The 25,408-nt window shown below is 39.3% G+C and overlaps 2 protein-coding genes across 6 annotated transcripts in view; one reads left to right on the forward strand and one right to left on the reverse strand.

Moving 5' to 3' along the window:
- fgf13a (fibroblast growth factor 13a) overlaps positions 1 to 25,408 on the reverse strand; it is a 100,227-nt gene that overhangs the window by 55,730 nt on the left and 19,089 nt on the right. The window lies entirely within an intron of this gene.
- Positions 9,466 to 25,408, forward strand: part of LOC147337242 (uncharacterized) — a 30,026-nt gene continuing 14,083 nt past the window's right edge. For 2 of the 4 annotated variants that reach the window (XR_015130563.1, XR_015130565.1), the window contains exon 1: positions 9,466 to 9,641. Coding sequence is in view for 2 of the 4 variants with exons in the window: in XM_086302412.1 (XP_086158538.1) it covers positions 21,616 to 22,932 (1,317 nt within the window). In the remaining 2 variants the exon portion in view is untranslated. Of the gene's footprint in view, positions 9,642 to 13,985; positions 20,545 to 21,357; positions 24,437 to 25,408 lie in introns of those variants that run through there. The other 2 variants (XM_086302412.1, XM_086302418.1) reach the window with 2 other exon arrangements.

Consider the following 25,408-nt stretch of genomic DNA (forward strand, 5'->3'; position numbering starts at 1 on the left):
ATGTTTGCTTTGTATTCTTCACAAGAAAACTAAACATAGACTCTTTCGCCATTATTATAATTATTCCAAAGCTCGATAGAGTTAAGCTGTAAACCATTTACTACATATTTAATCCTTTATATCATTTTTACTAAATATACCTTTCTGAGGTCACTGCTGATGTAGAAAATGGGAACGGGTGTAAAAGACAGGGAGAAAAGACTCTTGAGAACTACAACAAATGTCTAATTACAGCCAGCAATTATTAATGAGCCAGCTAACTGTTGGCTCATTAGAGGTAATAAAAAAGAGTGACGATGGGGCTAAGAGGACGACTGCAAAGGAGGGGGTAGGCACTATGTTTTACAGCTTTCATCCTCTCCCCGGCCTTGATGAAGAACGCATATTTGGGAATGAAGGACGCATGATGGATGATACAGCGAGGCTTGGTACCTCACTCTCCATCAGGACAGCCACTCACAGACAGAGTGAAATGTCAGCCAGGTTCGTGATAGTCCGTGATCTATAGACACCAGTGCTGCCGCACTGGACCTCCAGCAAACTGCAATAGATATTCCTGCCCCTCTGACAGGAATAAATCTAACAGTAAGGAGAAATACTTACAAATAAAGTGCAGGGCAGTGCAGGATATATCTTGCTTTGGTTAGTTGAACATCTATTTAACACCCCCTACCATTAGGTCATGTGTGCAACAGTACAGTAGATGTGCTGCGTATTTATAGTATGTAGAATAAAGTAAGTAAGGCACAATAACAATGTTGTGCTCATTTTCATATTTGGGTTTATCTATGTTACTGTGGGACAAAGGAGCAGGCTTAATATGAACAGGTATTATTGTTCACATGCTCAAACTTCCATCTGCCATGTTCAAATGAGGTTCAAGGACAACCAACTGATGTAGTGTCAGATCTAGAGAAATGGCTTTGACTTCCATAGGTGCACTGGTAATTTGCACCAGTTACTCAAGTCATGGCTTGTATCCATCACGAAGGCGACGCACATGCATCACGTGCTTGACAAATAGCATACTCACTAAATTAGAATCAAAATTAAGCACAGAAAACGGGTCTGTAGCCTGAGGTTTGTGTTTCAAAAATAGCCTGGCCTCAATGTAGTTTTACAAGAAGCAGAATCTAGCACATTGTCTTCTGGGATGCTTTTGGTTCAGCGTGGCTCATTCTCAAGAAAGAATAGTTTTATTTTGGTTGTAAGTCACCTTGCAGGCAGCAGAGAAAGTAAGTCGAGTTGAACTGGAGGTTTTCTTTGAAACGCAGAATGAGCTTGCATTTTTATTCCTGCTCTATCATGCCTCTGAACTGTCACACTCACTTTTTCTTTGTCTCTTTTTCTTTTGCTTCTTTTTTTTTTTTTACATAACCAGCAACTTTATGGAGTGGTAGTTTTAAATACCATAAGCTCATCTAATAGATAACCTTTCTAATTACTATGAATCTGATCCAGCCAGAAAAACACTAGCAGCCTTATTTTGTTTTATCTTTCTATATCTATAATAAACCCTAACCAAGGTTTCTGCATTGCTTAGCCTTCATTATGTCTAATAGCTGTTATATTTTATAGATGAATTAAACTTTTAAATTGTGGCTTTAGCGTATGGAGAAATGTAAAATATTGTGTATGTTTTCAGATAATTTGTCATGCTCCAGTAGTATTATAGTATATTAAAACTTATGTCAGAATCCAATTCCATTAGTAGAAAGAAAGCACAACTTGTAAAGGACCACAGAGCAATTACTCAAATGCAACATGATATGGCCATAGCTCCGGTCATGCTCCCCCAGCAAAAGCAATCCATTTACACCAATATGTACCATGTATAGAAGCTATGAGTCTGCCTCAAAGGGGCGGCAGACATCGTGTCCTATTTATTCATCTAGAAATGAGTAGGTGTTGAAATATTGTGTCTTTTCTCAAACAATAAGCTTCAAAACAATGTGGAAAAAACAGGAAGTCTTGGTCCACTGAACTAAGGCGCAACAGAACAAGGAATTTAAGACGTTGCCATGAGGAGAAAAAGGTATGGCCAAAGGAGGACAATGAGTAGAAGCTTCTGACCAACTCTTCTAGTATGAGCCCAATCGACTGAGTTACTTTTGGTGGCTTTAATAGGTTACTAAAAAGAAAAGCCTTTTTAAAACTGCTGTAGTAACATGCAGAACACTTGTTTCTCTTCTTCTAAAATTGCATCAGTGGTCTTAGAACATAATTTGTGACCCCTGTTGAGGTGTCTTAGCAAGTTACTGTAGGAGTTACTGTGGTAGAGCGCTATCAGAAGTTCTCATAGGATTTTCTGCTTGCAAATTAGTGAAATAAAGGTGTATTTCTGAACAGCGTGGCATTGAAAATAATAGGGTTCAGTATAACAGACTTCCAATGTAGGGATCCCTTAATAATAAGAAGTATAAAAGCTATCATTTATATTTAAAAATGTAAATATTGGTATATGTAATGATAGACAGTATAATATACATAATAGCACCATAACCAATAGCACCAATAGTTATCCCGCTGGCACTCAAACAGTGCAGTATTGCACCTACCATAATACTACCTACTACGCAAGTGAATAAGGAAGAATAAGAATAACTAGCAGGGGTTGACAAAGTTTTTGTCAAAGAAAAAAATAATGGATATTTATGAGAAGTCTAGAAAGATCATTGTAAACCTAAGTGCTTGGTTATTCTTAACCTTACTATAAAACGTGCCCTGAGAGTAATTTTTTACATGTAATTTCACCTTTTTTGACACTTTTTTTCTCACCTTTTGCTCTAATGTGCTACTTTGCATGTATGCACACAAGCATTTATAGACGCACAGATGAACATGTAAAATGTTTCATCTCCCTCCCCGTCATGCATTCAAATATTTCTGGGTTCAAACACGCACTCATGCTGAGAGAGATTAATGTTAAAGATCCATTTCACCGCAATTAACAGCTGACGAGAGCAAACTGGATCATAAAGTCTATACTACTGCCTGCTGATTAATAGGCCTTTGACTGCGGGATGACTGAAACATTGTGGGAGGTGGTTCAAGGGTAATAGGATCAACAAAGCCTGAGAGGTAAGTGACTCCAAGTAGCTTATGATATATCTCATGTCAAATCCACTTCAAAGTCACATACGATTTATACTTTCTTTTCACATCAACCCCACGCTCGCTGTAGAACATTACGAATAACGTTACACCGATCGAAAGAACATGTAGCTTGTCCATCACACTATATGGCTTGCCGGTGTTTAAAAGCATATACTTTGATGTGCAGTCATCTTCCCATGGGGATTTTAATAGGAAACATCTGTCTTTTAAGCATAAGACGATTAGCACAGTGTCAACTATCTCCTCCAAAAGCCCTTGGATTTGAAGAAATTAACCAGGCATTGACATGGTAAGAGTGGATATTAAAACATAAAATACATAAAATCTTCATAATCAATTCTGGAAAAACAGACAGTCAATCTTGTTGCAAGATTTAAAAAAATTAAAAAATAAATGTTTTGGTTACATTTTTGATGACATTAAGCTGCCTGTGAAGCTTGTAATTGATTAATTTTCTGGAAGTGGCCGATTGCAGCCTTTTTGTTTTATTAACCAGTTCAGAATGTGATATAATAAAATTACTCCTTAGCCTAAAAAAGAAATTCAAACAGTTGCTGCTTTCAAATGACATGGCAAGTTCATTAATGCACTGCAGAAGTCTGTAGCAGCTGTTTGACTGCTCTTGGCTCCAAGCGGAGCATTTGTTGCTTTTTGATGAAAAAACATGTGATATAGCTATGAATGGGTGAACAGAAAGATGCCACTCGTGTTAATGGATCGATGCACTTAATTAAAGTGGGCAATTGTTCTTCAAAAGCACACCATGTGGTGCACAGAGAGCAAAGGGAGAAAAAAATAAGTAGCATGTAAAACACTTTGCAAAAGCCATAAATGTGTCCTTGAGAGGTCCAGTGGTATTTGTGGCCTTAGATGCTCAATACAAAAAAATGAGAAATTGCTTGCTGCCAACAGAGCACTGTCATCTAGTGAGTTGGATAGAAGGAGGTAATCTCAGTGTGAGACCTGCAGCTGAGTGCAAGAGAAAGAGCGAATCCATGCTGTTGGCCCATGAAGCCAAGTATCATTGTCTGGAGCATAGTAGTTATAGATCTCCTGTAGTCAGTCGGTTTAATCTGACGAGAAAACAATAATTAAAACATTCAAAAGCTGTAAACTAGCATCAGTATTTGACATAATCAATTATTTAAACCCACTAAGTTTGTCATTTCTTGTTGTCCAATAGTATTATATAATGGCATGCAGTGCACCTGCCTTCTAGGTAGCAGTGGCAGCAGTCATCCAATAACTAACTGCACTAACTAATGTCTGAGTTCATGGTTGACTAAGTGCAAATGGCAATCTCACATTCTATATTACACATTACTATAAGTTAGTATGAGGTCATCGGGTCTTGGGTCAGTGTTAAGTAAACTCTACCTCAAACTACATAGAGGTAAAGAGCAAAGTAGACAAAGTACTGAGCGGTTCAAACACTATATCACTAAATTCAAAGTTAAAATTTGAGAAGTTGTGTAACTGGATGTGAGTACCATATAATCATATCACCACTAAGCCTTCACAGGTTGTGACAAGACTCTTTATTAATTACTGCACTGAAATAGTCCTTGAACCAAGCCTTTCCGCCAAGAACACAGTCTCTGGCAGAGCAAATATGGAGGGCAGCATCTTCCTGTGCCTTCTGCCAACCAGATCAGATCCCAGATGGGCATCAAAACCTATCGTACTTTAGTTTATTAATGCACATTTACAGCCTTCACTGTTGTTAGAGGAGGAAAGGTAGCAGAGGGAGAGGGGGCGGAGAAGGAAAGTGGAGGAGTAAAGCCATTTGCACAGTTTTAAAGAACAAGAGTACGAGGTGGAGAAGAGAAAATCAGGGTGACCTTATTAGTGTGAGTCTATTTACTGAATTTCTGCAGCAAACATGCTGAAGAGTCTTCAAGTCTTTTATGACAGATCAGTATTTTTTAAAAAATAACAGCTCCAGGGATGGAAATGAGAAATGTTAGATTTAAAGTTGAAGTGGTCAAGAAAAATGCCTCTCTCCATATCGCTTTGCAGAGATTTGGAAGAGAAAGAAGTCACTGAATACTTTATAGGACCTATATTTTTTAAAGACTAAAACTATGTAAACTATGTAAATATAAAACTCAACAAACTTAGATAAATATTTTAATTTGTGTTTATTAATTTAAAAATAAAGTACTGTTAAATTATCACAGCTGTGGCAACCAAACACTTTAATTAACAAACACCTCAGACACTACAGAATTAAATGTTAAAAGAGTAGTGAAACACACTTGTTTTACAGGGTTTTTTGTTTGGTTTTTGTTGGGGGGGTTTTCCAGCCAAGTGTTGTTCACTCTGCAAAAGTGAACATTACAAAAAAATTACAGAAAATGTGTTTTTGTTAACCTCATTGTGTTGTGACGGTGTTGTTAAGAGCTGCAATAAACACTGTTCCATATGTCTTCTTTGATTAATATGCTCTATAAAAGTCCTGCAGTGTGTGTTAATAATGTGTGGGTATTGAGGGGGAGTTTATGAGGAAATGAAATTCAAATAAAAAGTTATGAGCCTCTGGTGAGACCTGGAGATTTATACTGCAATCCATGGTTTTTAAAGCCACGTCTGGTATTATTCCTTGTAGGAGCTTTAATTATATATTCACGATAGTTTTTTAAGTAAACATGCTGTAGATATGAATATGAAGGATAAATAAAACTGGGTAAAATTTGGAGAACATGTGAAGCGGGACAACTTCTACCAAATTAATTTTTTTAAAAGCACGGGGATCAGTTAATAGCTTCTTTTAGGACAATATCAGGTAATATAGCTAACCCTTTCTGCTATATTAACATGTAATTAACATACTGTCAAATTCTAAATTGACCCAAGAGTCCCAGCTTGCTTGCCCTTGATGTAGGATTACATAAAGGATCCAAAATCCAGACATTCAGAGAGAAGAGATTTAGGAACAGCTAATCCCAAAATCTGAATCATGAAATATATGTGATTGATTTTTGGTGCCTCTGATTCCTCATGCTGTATTTTGGAAGGTTCAGAGGTAGTTTTTTTTAACTGTATCATTTTTAAAAAAAAGATATTTGTTATGTTTTATGAAAAAAACTAAAGCAGTAGACTGCCAAAAAAAAGGGCAAAACAAAGTTCTGTCTCAACTGTCTGATGATCTGAACTGGAACAAATCAGGTTATTCCAGAACAGTATGGTGCAAGAGTAACAGGAGGCCTTAAAATAAGGGAAACTTGATCTTCTATTGGCTTGTATGCTTTGCATTAGTATTTACTCAGTGTCAGTAATTTTCAGATATTTGATATTGTTTTACCCCTAACACTGATCAGCAAAACCAATTTCTATTTTTTTTTTTTGATGAAGATGGTAATTTTTTCAAAATTTATTATAATATAGAAAATAGATAAAGACTATATGTAATAGATACAGTTATGCTTACCAAGATGGTAAATGTAAAAGGTAAATGTAGAGAATATAATGTACCACTTTGGAAAGTTTGTCCTAGAAATTAGATTATGTATTTGCAGATCCATTAATTTCTCATTGTATTATTAGAATATGAATTGAACTACATATTCCAGTTCTTGTCATGTGACAATTGACAAATCCTGTTCATTCGCAGCTGTTACACACCCTCAACCTTTCCTACTACATAAGCCAACATCACAGCTGCTGAACCATCATGTGCTCAACACACTCTCCCAAACACACCCAGCTACATTCTCAAATGTTCAACCAGTAGAAAATGGCACATGGGGACATTTAAAGTGGTGTTGGTAGCAGTCATCAGTCATAGTATTGCCAAAATAGTTCATATGATGTTCAGCACATCCCTAGATGCCATATTCACACAGAAAAAGAATGTTTCTTTTCTGGTGCTTTGCTCCTGTATAACAGTGTCTGCATTTGTGAAATCACAATTATTTGAATTTTTGTCTGTTGTTTTGACACTTTAATAACCGTTTAAAGTAAAACACAGATCCACCTTTTTTTTCCTCTTTTCATCTGTTTTATACCAAGTCTTAGTCCCCAGCATAATACGTCAGTGGGAAATGGTGACTGCCTCACTTTGTCTCCCTGTCTAAATCCTACACAAGCTCTGACGATGGTCTGCCAGCACAGTGAAAAAAAACCTACCTCTTCTGAGGCCTCTGTCACTTTGAAGAAATCAAACTGGAGCTGTAGCACGTAACACCCACGTCACAGCACGACAGCGCCGACAACAATTTCATTCCGGCTGTTTATGGTGAGCTCATTGTCTCTGGTCATCTTGGCTCTCGTGTTTCTCACAGCTGACTGACTCAAATGTGATTGTGTACGTTGAACAAGCCTGCATACCGCAGTTTGCATGGGAGGGAGTATCTGGGAAGTCCATCTGCCCAAAGGGCCTAGGGGCATGTGAAGACTATGCTTGTGTGTGTATTTTTATATTCATGTTTTACCTTTATGAGCCAGGACAGTTACGGAAAGTGAGGACATTCCTGCTATTCCTCTGTTTGAACTATCAAAAGCCCATTTCACAGATAAGTCAGAGTTAGGGCTTTACACATAATACGTTTATGTGTGATAATAAAATGTGCTATATAAGCAAAACTGCCACTGCTAATTGGAGGGCATTTTAACCCATTGTTAGATCGTTGCTAAATAAGAACCTACAGGGGTCTAATATTTACTTGGATGCCAAATCCTTGTGGTGTAGGACTTTACAAGAGAACACATACATCATACTAAGATGTAGATATAGTTCCAAGACATAATCGAGACTCGACAATAGCTAAAATTATTAGCCACCATTTCTTACTGACATCTACTGATATCTTATGCTGGGTACTAAGGCTTGGTACACAGATGGAAAGTATCTAAGTATTTTTTTGAAAGTGACTTTCTATTGGCTGCTAGGGCTTTTTATGTGTTTGTTTGGCGACCGCCTTTCAAAGACCCTCAAAATTCAAGTTGTTCTTTATCTGTGGTGCTCTCTTCATGTTTTTTGATCTTATCATTTGAAGTTATCATATGGTAGTTGATATTGAATATATTTTTCATACAGTCCCCCGCCAAGAATTTTTTAAAGTGCCCATCTTTTTACAGTTTCAAGGACAACTTCCAAGATGTTTCCGTGAAACGGGCTACCTGGTGCATTAAGTTACTGTAGTTTTATGTCACAGCTTGAAAACCTTGTTTTGCATAAAGCTAAATAAAGTTGACTATTTATGGTTCAAATATTTTGCCAGTTTAACTACAGAGAGAACTTTTTGGGTGGGTTTCCAAGCAGGTGTGGCAATGTCTCTCTAATTTATCAGCATATCTTGTGTTACAAGGAGGGTGGTTGAATCTAAAACTTTAAAAGAAAGCAAATGTTTGAAATGAAAGACAGTGTGATAAATAAACTATGTCTACAAAGTGCTGCAGCTGAGTGCAGTTCTGGTTCTGACTTCTTACCAGGTTGACATTCTGAGTCTGTGCGTGTGTTTTTGTGTGCGTGTTTGGAAAGGATAGGATGGGCATCAGATGACGCAACAGTACCAGCATTTTATGACTACACAGAAGCCATTACAAAGTTGAAGAGTACAGCGGAGAGAGAGGGAGAGAAAGAGGGATGAGTGTAGGATTTAGCTTCACACCAAGACATAAATTATGCATTCGGGCCATCCAGACATGTAGTTGTGTATCTTTTATGAATGCCTTACAGAGGCAAAGCAAGTTTAGCTAACATTTCAGTGCTACACATTAAGTGAGAGAGAGAGTGAGCGAGAGTGGTAGATGTAAAAGGGGCATTGGGGGGGGGGGGTATTTTAGCAGTAACGTCTGACACAACCTATGATAAAAGCTGTCATCCGAGAGCAGTGCAGCAAAAAAGGTTCATTCCATCCGTCTTATGTGGGCACTGCACTTGAAGGATTTAAAAAAGTGATACATGGAGTAGAGTTCTCCCACTCTCGCAGTTTGATCCCAAGTGAGCGTTTTATAGGAATTGCATCCAGTCATAAACAAACAGGGCAAATGGCACCATCTGTGCAAACTGGATGAGGGGGTTATCATTTTAAGTCCTGCAGATAGTGACCATTAAAAAACAGGACCACTATAAAAGACCACACTTTTTCATCAAGTGTCATCTCCTTTGATCTTAAAGAAAAGATACATGTGTGTCAGCATGTAACCAACTATAAGTCCAGGTGTAGTTGTACTGCCAGTAGTAGTAAATATAAGTGGAAAAACTGTGCACATGTGCGCGTCCAATGCTGAGTGAAGCTCCAGGCTAGGTTTACTATCTAGTGTTTACAGAGAGCCTGATCAGAGGGATTACAATTACACAGGAACTGCTTAAGACAGCTGCTTTACTCAGTGTTATCAAGCCACCCACACTCACCATACGCTGACACCTAACAACACGCACAAGTGGTAAATGGAAATCTACACCCTTCCTGGTATTTATGAGCACTTAAAACAGTAACAGGTGACGATCTGGGGTGCTGGTAGATTTATTGACAACATTTCTCCAGGGATTACTGGCATCCGGACATATCAAACAACAGGCAAGTAACATAGCATCAGAAAATACCTTTGTTTTTCAGTCTGTATGTCATACTGCAATTTCTTGTAACTATTCAATTTTAAGGCACTAATAGTGAGCATCATTCACAAGTATGTATGAATAGTGTAGACTTAAACAGAGACAAAAGACATGGGTTTTGCCAGTTTGACAGTGTTTACTGGGATTGGAAATGAAGACAGAAATAGCTTAAGCCAAATCAGATCAGTTCTCATACTTATTTATTTATTTATTTATTTTACAGAAACATTTTTTACAGTCACTCCAACTTGTTATATATTTGAACAATGAGAGACATCTGTCTTAATCTTGCTCATCATTTGCCCTAGGCTAGGTAGCCTACCTAAACACTCTCAAAACACTCGCTTACTGAAATACATCAATTCAGCCCAAAAATCAAATAACTTTTTTTTTGTTGCTCTATTTAAAATGTGACAATTTGGTTTCTAACAAATGTGGTTCAGCTCAACACCTCCCAAGAAAATCAAATACACTAGATTTAGTCTGATCTGCCTCAAAATAAGCTTTTCTCCAGTGTGACAGAATGAAATAAAACTACATCATAGCAGTTATCCAGCAACTATTTTTAACACAACACAAAAAGCTGCCAGATTATTTAGTGATATCATGTGAGACTAAATGTCAGCTCCAGGGAGGGGAAAGAAAGCACCAGTTGTTGGTCATCTCCATGATGTTAAAGTGCTTCTGTAACTGAAAACCACTGGTTAGCCTGCCACACTTTTCCAGAACATTCTACACTGCAGGGTTTGAGGAATAACTGGTGAGCCTCACTAAAATGCTCCAGCTTCATTTTTTATATGCTTTCATTCATTTCATTCAGACATTCACCCACTGATAGATTCCTGTTGCCTGAATGGATTGCTGAAAATAAAGTACCTGGCCCATGCCTGCATCCTCTTCCTCCTGTAAAGAGAGATTACTGTGTTCTTCCCTCATTAATGGTGCCACAGCTGTTTGATTTTTGTGTATTTAAACAGCCAGCACTGATGAGCAGGCACCAAGGCCACAAAACAGTAAACCTGCTTACAGCATTGCAGATAATTGCTATGACAACATCCACAGTGGATAAGACATAGAGCGGCTGGAATAGAAACAAAGCAAATGTTTGCAATGTTCGATCAAATGAGGCAGTTTTTCCCATGAGATATGGGCTACAGTATGGTCGATACTTGTTTAATGAGGAACTATTGTATCAATTAGGCACTAATTACTCCATTATAGCTCTTGTGACTTTATAGTTGGGTAGTTTGTTAGTGGGATTCATCCAACAATTAATGCCATGGTGCCATGATTCAAATGCTGCTGACACTGTTCACAAGAGCAAAGTGTATATGTTCTTGTCTGTGCTGTTAACTTCACTTTTGTACACTGAACTTAAGTACAAGGCATGTTTGTCAGCTACATCAGCTATACTGTTATACATATACAGCAGAGGCTGTTTGCAGCAGTGATGGTATACTTTGATTTAATTTCTTATTTTAGTTACAATATGCTGTATTTTTATATTTTAATTATTTAAATGTCATTTGTATTAAACCTATCCCTAAAATGTTGCCCAGAAGTGCAGCTTTCCTATTTAAAAAAAAAAAGAAATGCATTTTTCTTTAAAATGATGCCTCTGATCATATATCATAATTGTCATGTGATGACAATTATGAGCATTCTTGACAGTTTCATAGGTCAGTTTGTACTAACAGTGCTGCCCTTTAGTCCTAACAGAAAGCCAAGTAAAACACTAGAAACAAATGCCACACCACTGACCAATGAAAATGGCACTGAGAAAGATTCTTGATGCAGCATCCCTTCCCTCATGTTATTATAGTTGTATTGCCACAGCTACAGGCAAGATGTCATATTCAGCTGAGATGAAGAGATACTAAGAATAAACCCAGTATGCTCGGTGCTTGATAATAATATTAAAATCAAAAACACACGCACACGCATCAGGAGTGCAGGATTTGAAATTACGCACCACGGCAAACTATCACAGTGATCAGTAAAGCTACAGATTTTGTTTTGAATCACACCCAAAATTTGACTGCATCCATGACAATTTACGCAGATCATTGAAAGTCATTATCAGCTCCAGCTCCTGCGCTATCAGTGTCTGTCTTTCTAAAGACATCGAGCTCAGTCTTCATGGTAGCATACAAAGGTATTGTGAAATAAATGGTTTAGATTTTCTTTATTATGCTGTGTAACTGCTAATAAGGATGGTTTTCAAAGCAGTAACCAAATAATGTAAATTATGTATTTTGAGGAAATGATTTTGATTCTTTGAGTAAAAAAATGAAAAAAGTGCCAGTCACACCTAATTTATCTGAAATATACTTAATGAGGCTCTACATGTGCTTATACTGCATTTCTATTATAGCTGCAATGATAGAGCTATACATTTTTTTTGTTATTGGGTATACTTGTGTTGTTTTTGTACAATAGTAAATTAAATATTTGTAAGTTTTAGGCTGTTATTAGGACACAAGAAGACATTTGATGGCATTTTATACTCTACAATATTATGATTGTTCTATTTTCAGCCTTATGTTCATTTCTCTGTGCTTCAAAGCCTCTCTAAGACAACCATAATCCTACATATTTATGCAGCCTGTATTCCTGATAACAAGTCAACCAAAAATGCAAGATCAGTGGCGCACTTCTTCTATATATTAATAATACAGCCAACAATTAAGAGCATAATTTCTCTGTAATTTAATTAAATTTCGATGCATTATAATTTATATTAGAATGTAATTGTATTTGCCTAAAAGCTACATGTAGTGTGCCTACCTACTTCATGGTAGGGACTTCATGTTCTGCTTTACCAACTTACAAAAAAATAAATACTATCAAAATTTGCAGGCCTTATAATAGTACAGGTAACATTATAATGATAGAGCTAAAGTTAAGCAACTGGCACACACCCCAAACACCCCAGTGCACTCACAGTGTGACATAGGGAAATATTGTTTGTTTTTCCACAAAATTACCAAGAAAGTACACAGTAATTAAAATTACTTCCTGTAAAATACCATGAATTTAGGCACTACTTTAAATGAGTTTTGGACTTCCTAAATATAATCATAAAGTATTTTTTCTTCTTTCCTATAAAATACATGAAGTTATGCCCTACTTATACAGGTAAAATTACTTACGCACTAACTAAAATTCTCCATGCAATTCTTAAAGTTATTTACATAATAATTTGTGTTTCTTTTCCTGTAAAATAATGGAAGTTATGAACTACCTAAAATTACTTATTAATGATTTCTTTGTTTCCTGTCTAAACCTGGCGTGTTGACCCTGATGAAGGCCACAGGCTGAAACGCGTTGGTCGATTATTAAAGTTGTTCATCTTCCCTCAAGTGTTGCTGGAGTTCCTGCATTGTAAACCTGGCGTGTTACCCAATTGTTATAGTGTACCTGTTTTTCAGTATTTGCAGGAAAATGTGTTATAATATAAATATAATAGCATTTAATTACAGGAGGATTACACCCTTAGTCATTAGTTGTATTATAAAGTATCACTATTTTTTTTTCATTATGATACATAAGATATTTGGAAACTTTAGACTTCAGCAATGCCGCAGAAAATAAGTTTAAATCCCTTTAGACACATTACATACAGTTAGACCCAAACAGAACAGCATTTTAGATGCTTTCTGATTCCACAACTTATCAACAGGATTTTTAAACAAGGGTAAAAAGACCAGGTGCTCTTTTTAAATACAATAGCTCTCTGCCAGCAATCTGGAGTCATGGATCTGTCAGATTGTTTTGAGTACAGGTTTTCATTAAACTGTTGTATGCTGCTGTTTCCTATCTGATGTTGATAAGGGCTCTGACATAAAGTCACAGCCCTTTTTAATGTCAGAGCAGCAGACCTAATCCAGCAAACATGAACATGCTACCACTGGCATCAGTACTGAGGCGCTTACAACAGTACACATCATTCTCACAGACTTACAACTGATGCTTTCCCCACAGTCTATCAGGTCTAAATCTAATGCAGACTGGATATGCCTTTGTCCTTCATGTGACCTAACCACAAACACTCCATTATGGCTTGACACTATAAATCCCAGAGGGACTCTGGTTCAGTACATAAAGCACCTTTGCTCCAGCACAATTCCCTTAATTGAACTTTTTCATGTTACTCTGATTACCATGGTATGTCAAAAAGCTATTAGGGTAAAGTAGCCATTGCACACACTCAGCTTTTACTGTACTTCTAATTCTATCTAGTATGAACTGTCAGTCGCTGTGTCTTTAAACTGTAAAAAAAAATGCATGTATGACATGTAGCATATAGCACAGTAAAATTTGGCAGCAAAGTTGAGTGATAATGGTTAGGAACTCCAATCACTAAAGTGAGCAGCAGTGCTTTTCCGTGACCTTTCTTGCTGCTAGCTTGATTTTCACCAGCCACAGAGGATTGTGTATAAAAGGGAAGAAATGATGAAAGATCTCTTTCAGGGTAGAGGCGATCTAATTTGAAAGAGGCCGACAGATGCAGAGTAGTATAGCCACAGACTATACGCATACTACAGTTTAAGACACAACAACCGGCTAATATGTATATGGACTATAAAAAGACACACAGATTGCTCTTATGGGAAAAACGTTTGACGGTTATACAATAATCTGGAAGGTGATCATTGTATAATAATGTTCAATAGTCACCTTACTTTTCAATTTAAATACCAACAGTAGATTCAGATTTTAAGAGCATGCTTAAATTTTTCGTAAGCAGATGATTGTTGGTAATAAAAAAACGAAAGAAATATAGAATAGCAGCGTCTGTGAACCCGATGACCTGACTACCTTCTTGAAAATTTATAGAACGCACTTCTGCACCTCTCCACCTGTCACACGTCGGTACCTTCAGAGCTCATCCACAAATACTAACACTTCAAATACTTTAGCAGTAATCAGCACCACATCCACAATCATTCTCTTCATTCTTGGCCTGCCTTCAGCCTACTCAGTGACCTGCCCCCTGACCTCTGCCATAAACAGGTGTGATGACAGGCTGTAGGAGCAAAGCTGTGAACGTGGCACAAAGTTAAACGCATGACGACAGCTTAGCAACCAGTGAGTGTTTTAAAATAACTCGTGTTTTTGGCCCAGCAAAATAACTTGATAATACTTTAACCAAAAATACTGTGGACTGTTGCACTTAGACTTTTAAGAGAAACATTTAGGAAAATGCTGATTACTGCAGTTTGAAACCTGACTTTATTTTAATCACCGTCACTGATGAGTATTTTGAAATACCTCAATGATGTCATACTTTGAGACCAGCATATGTGTCACATGTGGTCAAACATTTGTAGATCCTTTAATGGATTCCGATCTGCAACATTAATAATTGCAAATGCCTCGCCAAACTTAAACTTCTCTGCGAGAAGTGTAACTTCTGCAGGACACGAGTGAGTAATAGGTTTTACTGCTGTGCCAACTGGGGTCCTAAAAGTCATAATCATTTTATTATTATTAATGGAAACACTTTATTTGAATACAACATTTGGCTCTTACAGTGTAGTAAAAAGCAACTTTACATTTTTAAACGTATTCCAGTGTAACTGTAGATATAACTTTTAGGGCAAATAAAATATTAATTTTCTCTATCTTTGGCAACAACTGTAAACAGTGAACACACACAGCTCCAAGTGTCCAAAGGATCAGGGGAATACAGTCCAGAGCAGCCCAGTTTCACAGTATTTTTTTTTAACTGGTCCCATTGTATTTACTGGTATGAATGAGAATACACACACTGCAGCATATACTGCATGTGTTTGACACAGAGACAGTGGATGCCAATCACCTATTTACAGACAAGCGTGCTGTGTTACCATACTTAGAAAACACATAGAGGAGCCTATAGCCTATATTATGACCTAGATGGGAGAAAGAGGGGCAGTGAGAAGACTTAAACACTCTTCTCTGTCTGCTGTCTCAGTGGAAGTGTAGAATTTTCCTTCTCCGACACACTTAGCAACTTAATGAGGGCTTGTAGATATTGTGCTGTGGAAAAAGTATTTACCCCCTTCCCAATTTTGTACTTTTTTTGCATATTTGTTACATGTACATGTTTCATACTCAAACAAATTTTATTACTAGACACAGATAATCCAAGTAAATACAATGTGCAGGTTTTAAATTATGATTTCATTTATTAAGAGGAAAAAAAACTGGCTAAACCTACCTGGCCCTGTGTGACCCTGCCCCTCATTGTTAAGTCAATAATCACCTCATCGAGAAATTGCTTAAATAGAACCTGAATGACAAAGTGAAAGCTCTCAAAAAGCAACAAATCATGCCACGAGAAATAAAGTCGGTGACATCTATCAGTCAGGAAAGGGTTACAAATCTATTTCTACAGCTTTGGGACTACAGCAAACCATCAAGAGAGCTATTTTACACAAATGGATAAAACTTGGAACAGTGGTTAACCTTCCCAGGAGTGGCCAGCCTACTAAATGTTCTCCAAGAGCACTGACAAGTCATCCGGGAGATCGCAAAGATCCCACAACATCTAAAGAAATGCAATCCTCACGTGTTTCAATTAAGCTTCGTGCTCATGACTCAACATAACAAACAGACAAAAATGGCATCCACAGAAAAGTTTCAAGGTAAAGACCATTGATGATCAACAAAATAAACATTGAAGTTTTTGAAAGGTTTACATCCTATTACATCTGGAGTAAAGCTAATACAGCATTTTAAAAAAGAGAGCATCATACCAACAGTCAAACATAGTAGTGCTGCTTTGATGGTCCAGGGCTGCTTTACACTTGAGTTTCAGTTTGTGTTTTTGTATGTGTTTCCTTATACACGTGTGAGAAACAGAGTGGCACGTTCATCCCCCTTCAGCTGTCATCGCCACCATGACTACCTTACCAGTCACACAAGCCACAGGCCAAAAGCCTACTCATTAAAGTTAACTGGCTAACACGTGAGCCAGTGATTTAACAAAATGAAGGGCTTCACAGGAAACTGGTTGCTGCACTCAGCTCTTTTATGAAATGGGCTGAGCTGTACAAATTTCTGAGTAGCGGGGGTGATAACTGTCATAAAACGTAAAGGCAAAGTCCTCTGGAAGAACTTTTGCTTTGTAAAGTTAAAATGACCAGTGTGAGCTTAAATGGCCTGAGTAACTGGGATGGTCTGATCTGGTGTAATCTGGGCCGGGTTGTTCTGGGTCTGTCTGTTGACTGTCCCCTGCTCAGCTCTGCCAGTCTGTACCCAGAGGGCCTGTTATTTTGGGAGCTCAGCTGAGAAGAGATGACAACATCATGGACTGCTTAAGCTGCTTACATTTCCTCAAGCACTCCCAATGCACCCTGGGATCTACACTCTTGTGTTGCTACACTTACTGTTGCTCCACAAGCATTGAGTGTATGTGAGCAGGCACTGTGTTGCATTCTCAACCAAAAACCGTTCAAATCTTAACAGTTACACAGGAAGAAAAGTCCTGTTAAAAGTGATAAAGAATGATGTGCAGAGAAACATGTTGGAAGACCAAGCAATATGCAAGACATAAGAATAAGTAAAGTTTAGGATGGAAGAGACTGAAGACAGGTGGGGTTGAAGTGACGCAGAAGTGGTATGATGTAAGGTGTGCATTTGTGTTTGTAAAGGAGTTCCAGATATCAGACATAGATTAGCAATGAACGAGAGCTTAAGTTATCCATGATTTAGGAGCTTTTTTCCATAAGATGTGCAGGATTTACTATAAATGATTTCAATTAATTTACATTTTTGTATTATTAATGAAAAACTCTTATTAGATGCTTATTGCAGACTGCTTATTGGATGAACCCTAGCTGATAAGGTCTTTACTATGTAATCAAGAATCCTGTAGCTTTAAGCAATTTTATGTGATTTGTGTGTAATGACTCTTATACAGCACGGCTGCTCTCGTTTGGGTAAAATCTGTTTAAGTACTGTTTTTGATATCCTATGGGCTAGACAGAGGGGAGGTAATAGGTAAACGGGGTTCAGGCCATGAACTGTCAGAGAGCTGATATTTTAACAGCAAACATAATTCCTGTGTGCCTGGCTCAGGACTTCTCAGCTATTATTGCTCACCCTGCACTCAAACATCCAGCTCTCATCCAACGGCACAGACAAACCACCATAAAACTTCTGGCCCAGGATATTACAAGCTCATTGGCCTGGAGAGTGACATAAAATTTAATGACATGCAGTGTAAGTGTCGCTGAGGAAAGAAGAGGAGGAGTTAAACAGTATGTTACACAGAGTTCAGTGTTAACAGAGTAAGTTGGAGTGGCAGGGATAGAAGGGGAAAGAGACAGGCAAAAGGATTTAAACCTACATGTGACAAAAGCAGTCTACAAGTGCATCACTTTAATTTTAGACTGGGCTTAAGAGTTTTAAATATTTATTGAAACCTACTTGTTTTACAGTGGGGTTTTTTAAAGGTCCATATTACTTAGCTAAAATGAGATCTACTGTGTTTTTTGTTTGTTTGGGGTTTTTTTTTTCTTTAAATCGTTTTTATTTCAGTTCTGGAAAGTAACCGCCATTTCTAAGTTGCAGCATTACTGTACAATAGATGCAGACCTTTATTTACAATTATCTCTGTTTTAGGGTGGCATGATGGTTCAGTGGCTGACACTGTCAGCTCACAAAAATAAGGTCCTAAATTTGAAGCCAGTTTGGATGTTTTCCCTGTGTCTGTGTCGACTCTCTTGCGGTTCTCTGGCTTTCTCCCACAATCCAAAGACATATACGGGGCTAGGTTAGGGAGCCTACATTTCTTATAGGTGTGAGTGTAGATGGTTGTCTGTCTCTATGTGTTAGCCCTGCAGACTGGCGACATGTCCACTTCTGAAGACTATCATCAGAATACAAGTAAATGAGGCAGTCAACCCTACTCAAACTCAAGGCTTGATTTTACCTGTGTGTTTTACATGTGTTTAATCCTGATCAGTTTGTGAATACTGTAGGTAGGAATGTTTGTTAACTTCCCTAGGTGCAAAGGGTTAAATTGGAGGGCAGATAGATGGCAAGATCAGTCACAGATTATCTGTCCAGACATTCATCACCAATCAGACTGCTGCTGGTGCAGACAGCTTCCTACTCCACGGCATGCTTCAAAGTAGGAGAGACAGAAAGCGAGAAAGCCTCCAGCTAGAAGAGTCACACGAAGTAACCTCACAAGACCGCATACATGGGCCTCTAGCATGCAAACTTTGAGCATACTTATATTAGCAGTCACGCAGCTTGTACAGAAAGGGTAAACCACCATATGGTGCTACTCACATGCAAACATAATTTAATCTTGTGCCTTATGTTGGTTTTCTTCTGCATTCCTTCATAACTACGTTTATAATTTACTGCTTTTAAACTGGAACTCATTTCAAAAAGTCTGTTTCTCACCCTGTGCTGCTTGGCTTCATTTCTGGGAAACTGAGAAATGATGCTGTGCCTAGATTATTTTGCATGTTTACAAACTGTCACTTAATTGATGCTAAAATATTCACACTACACAACATGCATTGATATAATATGCATACAGACATTGACAGAATCTCCTCATATGATTATAGAGTCTGACATGCACGCTGCCCCACGGTATTCTCTGTAATGTCTGCAAACCAAGCTTAAATTACTTGTCTTGCTCCAAGTTGTGTATTAGATGACATGAAGGAACATGAGACCTCTCAACAGTCTCAACATTGCTCAGATACAGCAGATGGTGAAGTAATTATTTCTATACTGGCTTACACAACCTCTGCCTCCAAGGGTTTGCTTTTACATACTCTGAAGTAAGGGTTCAATCTCTAAGCTTTCAAAATAAAAGCTGGAACCTCAGTTTTCACCATCCCCATCTGTAGGAAATAAACTTGGTGTGCACACAGGCCAATAAACTATAACAAAAGCTGACAAAAATTTATTGTATCTGGCCATGATCAGTGTTCTTAACAGCTCCCTGCAGACTTGTAAGTTGGCAGGATGCAGTTTCACCTTTATGAAAAACTGCAAATAAAGCAACATTCAGTGTATTAAATTCAAAGTTCAAAGTGTGAACAAAATTATAAAAACATACACTGCTTTAATGAATGTCTGCCATTGTCGGGTCATTTTTCTTCCACCTTTCTGTTTTCCGTGACTCTTCAATCAGTAGACAGGGTGCCATGACACAACTACTTATTAGTAAGAAGCAGTGGGCAGGCAGAGATCGCTTTGCAAAGACAAACAACTTAATTAGTGGCGGCACAGCTTTAATAAGTTCAGCTCAAAATAGTTTGGAAAAGCTGGTGAAAAAACAGCACTGTAATTATGACTGTGCTTTGATTCCCAATTTATAGGGGAGGCCACAATTACTGTGTTTGTGGAGCTTTCCGTGTATTGTTGGTATTCTCCTGAATGTGTGGTCAACAAGTGTGTGTGATGTAAGAACTCACTGTTAAGAAGTTTTCAGTTATGTGAAGCTCATCTGTCTGGGAAAAGCCAGAACAAGCCTGCAAATGTAAAGTCCTTTCCGCAAAGAACACTTGGATTTTATCTTCTTGTGGCACACCCAAAATGCATGGCCACTTTTGTGTTAATCATTTAATTTAATTTATTTAATTTGTTTATCAGTTATTTTCTGTGGCTATTAATATCCAAAATGACTTTGACAACATGACCAACCTAACCAGTGCATTATTTTGTCACATAAACTGTATAGAAGGTACAAAGAAATGGAGCAACACCCCAGGTGGAACTATTATTCCAAGACAGGTGCAACCCGGTTGCTTTAGGGGGATGGACTTCCGCCCACGAGTCAGATGCAAGCTGAGAGGCAAACCGAGTGCACTGTCTTCATTGCTCCTGAACTTTACCTGTGTTTGCAGGTTGGTACCTGGTAAAGAAATACTACCACTGTTTGTACATAACAATGTTTTATCTCCATGTTAACTTGTGAAGAAGTAGAACAGTACCTGTAACACTTATGGGCACTGCCGCGCGGTCGACTCGCATCAGTGTGAGACAGCAGCGTCAGGCTGCGCAGGCCGCTAGCAGAAACGGCGCGGTAATGTTTTGTATTGTGGGTCGTTAGCGCCCAGAGCATTGTCTTGTAGGAAGGTCATTCATATCGATTTATTTTCTTTTCATTATGAAGGTTGGTACTCCCGCACACTTTACTATTTTATATAAACCTTTGATACAAAGATGTTTTATTGTTAAGTGTCATTGAGGTTTGAAAAGTATATAGCTGTTTAATATGTGAGTGTTAATGACATGTGAAGTAGAAAGAAGTTGTCCATGTTATGCAAAAGTGAATTTCATCCTCAGTGTGCTGTAAATGTGTGTCTAATTCTGCTCAATTTCAGTATTCAGAATCTGTACAGTCGTATATTGCTGTAAATTCATTGTAGATTACAGTGGCTTCCAACTGCTTAAGTAAGAGCAGGTGTGTACTTTTGTTTTGCTTAGACTGAGCGATCGCATGAAGTACATGTAAAATAGTGGAACGTGTAGAGTGTGAATTCATTTATTTTTCTACTTGTGACTTTGGGGAAATGGACAGATATGGACACTGGGACTGAAAAAGTCATGCACACGTGGATATTGTTAATGCTGTTCATGTTTGTTGAAACTTGAATAAGAGATGCAAGCTGAGAGGCAAACCGAGTGCACTGTCTTCATTGCTCCTGTGTTTGCAGGGATTTCTTCTTTGTTATTGTGGCACCATTCCTGGGGCCCGTAACAAATTGTGGGGGCTCGTCCGGGATCCACTTCCTGTTGAGTCTTCTAAGGAAGAGGGTCCAGAGATACTAGAACCAGAAAGTCAACGTGAGATGGCATCGCTGTAGCTGAGACGACAGCTGGTGGGTGTCCACAAAGAGAAGTCAAGATCTGTACGAGGGTCTTCACTCCACCAACGGAACTGCACCTCTGTGTCTCATTAGTCGAAGCTCATCATGGCAGCAGCGCGCAAGGAGCTGGTTTGGAGCATCAAAAAGAACTTGTATAAGCTTTCAGGTGCAGAAGCCTATCAGCTCGCAAGGGACCTGGTCACAGACAGCCAGAGTAGTGAATTAGAGTCCACTGATGAAGAAGGTTGTGTGGATTGCATTATCAACTATATGCAGTCAGATGCTTTGTTAAATTCTGAGGATGAGGGAATGAGTCAGTTGCTGGTGCTAAATGATCTTGTATGCAGTATGGTTGAAAATCGTGGCCTATTGAACACTGCTAATGGGGTGGCGCAGCCACTGGAGTCACCAGTTGTTAGTGCTAAGACAGTCGAGCGCACTACAGTGACACATGCTACCTTAGGCCAGTTACCACCAGTTACTAACACTCAACAGCATACCACCCCCTTACTTTCCATCCCCAGAGAGCCTACAACATCACAGCAGACTGACTTTGGTGCACAGGCTTGCACCACCAATCTGAGTCCAACCCAGCCTAGAATCATAAATGATGAGCGGGGTGGAGAGCCACAGCATTTTAGAAATGCAAGTAACACACATCCTAGTGGGGCACACAGTATAGGTGACCCAGTAACACATGCAGCAATACCTCACCCCTCATCACATGTAACCACTGAGAGAATGGTTTCCTTAAAGGACCTCTCTTACCTCCAACGGAGGGAATTTAAGGTACATGGTGGCCAGATTGGGGACCACAATGCTGACATAACTTATAGCAGCATGTGTAAACAGATAGATGAAGGCATTAGAGAGGGTTTCACAGAGACTGAGGTTCTCCGGGCTGTACTGAGAATTGTAAAGCCAGGTGTCTTCAAGGATATGCTCATCAACAAAGATGAAATCACTGTGAATGAACTCAAGGGCTTTCTCAGATCACACCTGGGTGAAAAGGCCAGCACTGAATTGTTCCAAGAGCTTATGTGTGCAAGACAGAGTGAACAAGAAACCCCACAACAGTTCTTGTACCGCATGATTGGACTCAAACAGAAGATCCTGTTCCAATCAAAACAGGTCAGTACAGACATTCGTTATGAACCCAAAACTATTCAGGAAGTCTTTCTTCACAGTATCCACCAAGGCCTGGGCACAAAACATACTGACATCAGACAGCAACTAAGGCCACTCCTTTCAAACAGCAACGTCACTGATGAGGAGATTCTCAGACAGGTTATGAAGATGATTAGCGATGAAAATGAACACCAGCGTAGGTTAGGTCATGCCCCCCGTCAAAAAACAACACATACACATAGTGTCCAGGGGCCTGTTCTTCGTACGTCGCTTACTACATCCAAGATCAAATGACACATCCAAGACCAAACCATCGCGCTAACCGTGAGCTCGCTAATCCGGTTCCCCGAACACACCTGCTGTTGACGATTAGTACAGCTGGACGCAGTAATGTGACATCACTGGGTGTCGTAAAAGGGGCTACGCATCGATAGTAGAAACATTGATCGGCAACCCGCTGATTGGTCGGCGAAAATGTCGAAGGGGCGTGCACGGTATTTTCCGGCAGCAGAGCAAGAACTCTTGAGTGCGGGATTTCAGGAGTTTCAGAGTTTAATTAAAACGCAAGAGAACACTGCAAAGGCTGCAAAAGCAAGGAGAGAGGGGCTGGCAGAAAGTTGCTGACAAATCAAACTCGTAGGTAATTTAATAATAATAATAATAATGGATTGGGTTTATATAGCGCTTTCCAAGGCACCCAAAGCGCTGTACGATACCACTATTCATTCACTCCCACATTCACACACTGGTGGAGGCAGCTACGGTTGTAGCCAGGCTGCCATATCGCGCCATCGGCCCCTCTGGCCAACACCAGTAGGCGGTAGGGTAGATCTATCATATGACACTATATTGTCCAATATCATATGGCATTATATTATATTATAATATGTTATATTATATCCCCTTTCACATTAGAGCCACAACAGGACCCACAAGAACATGGGAACAAGTAAAAGTGGAATACAGGAGTATTCTACAGAATGGTAATATTTATCTCTTAGATTGCTTTTCGTCTCTTGGCAAGGTAATACTGGCCTGTAATACTCTGTTAGTTTGTTCATAACAGCAACCAAGAAAAGGGCAGAGGAAAAAAAGACAGGTGGTGGTCCTGCACCCCCTCGTCAACAAGTTGGTTAAGTAAATAATACCCTCACGGGAATATCGATATCTCTCAATGAGCACACTGTCGCGCTGAGCTAAAGGATCCTGTCTATCCCGCAATATACGCTGAATTCTGAGGACTCTCCTTATCAATCTTGCACCTTCCGCAATGGCTTGGTCGCGTATACGGACAGGACATGGCTGCGACAGGCTTCCCAAATCCACCTTCGCTTTTATAGCCGTGGTCTCTCATCTTGATTACACGAAGTAATTTACAATTACTACTCTGAAATATGAATTACATCTGTAATAATCACATACATGTAATAGAATGTTAATAGTACATTTCCCTTTTTTAGGAAATGACCTGTATGTATCTGTGTGACATCAATAAAAGGATCAAGTGCTGCATTATCTTTAGTTACATTGATGTTATTTATTTATGGTGAAACAGTGGTGGAATATCGCTGTTGCTTTCGTATAAATGAAGCGGACATACCTGCGTGGCCGCGATCTAATCCTGTTTACATAAAGTAAACCTGCTCCCGAGCAGGTTTACGCTTACGGCTCTGTTGCTATGACAGCAAGTCCCGGATGAGCTTCGGGGAACCGAACGATCCAGGATCACGCGAAATCGTCAACAATCTAATCCAGCTAACTTACTTAGCGAGGTACGAAGAACAGGCCCCAGGTGGAAGGAGGGGATGTGAGTGCAAACAGTGGGGATAATGATGCGATCCAACAGCTTAGTGCACAAGTAGAGGCTTTGACTAACATGGTTGCGACTTTAATGGGCCAACAAGCGGCAGCTATTCATACAACCCAATCAAAGACTGCACCTTTCCAAACGCCAGGCCAGGACCAATTCCATGGCACCCAACCTCTTGTTAACCAGGCACTCACTCCTCCACCAAGTCAACCTTCAGCTGCAAGGAGAGGTAAAATACCCAGCTGCACCAAATGTATGCAGCAAGGCTCAGAAAACTGTAATCACTGCTTTGTGTGTGGGGATGCCGGGCATAGGGCAATTGGCTGTTTAAAACGAACCAACCAGCCGGGAAACGGGAGCCGGTCTCTGTTGAGGGACAGACAGAGACCATCCCAAATCCCCAGTCCCACTCAGTAATGCCCACTAGCAAACTGAGACGTCTGAAGGGAAAGGGAAAAAAACGCCGCAAAGAAGAAAGCCAGCCCTCCCCACTGAAAAGCCAAGCAGTTACTGACAGTACAGCCCAAACAGTGCCATTGATTGGTAAAAAGAGCCTACTAAATTGTTTTGTCAACGGCTATGCTGTGACAGTACTATTTAATACTGGCTCACAAGTGAGCATCATTGATAGATCCTGGAAGGAGACGTTCATTCCCCAATATGCAGTGAGGCCCTTACAAGAACTTCTTGATCCTGGGGAAAGCCTTGACCTGTGTGCAGCAAATGGACAGCCAATCCCATATGATGGGTGGGTGGAGCTAACAGTTAATCTCCCGGGGAACACCGATCCCAACCTTACAATGGAAGTACCCTTCCTAATCAGCCAGCTCCCCCTCCCCCAGCCACTACTGGGAGCCAATGTCCTCCAAGGGATGATTAATAGTCATAAGTGTGATGCAGATGCACACACTATGATCCTCAGCCTTCTCCGCAAAGCCCTAGGAGTGGAGGAAGAACAGG

This window comes from Aulonocara sp. 'chitande type north' Nkhata Bay, linkage group LG2 (genome assembly GCF_057382095.1).
Source record: "Aulonocara sp. 'chitande type north' Nkhata Bay isolate Kocher_YH1m ecotype deep benthic linkage group LG2, A_spYH_male_GT1.1, whole genome shotgun sequence".
In the NCBI taxonomy this organism is placed as follows: domain Eukaryota; kingdom Metazoa; phylum Chordata; class Actinopteri; order Cichliformes; family Cichlidae; genus Aulonocara; species Aulonocara sp. 'chitande type north' Nkhata Bay.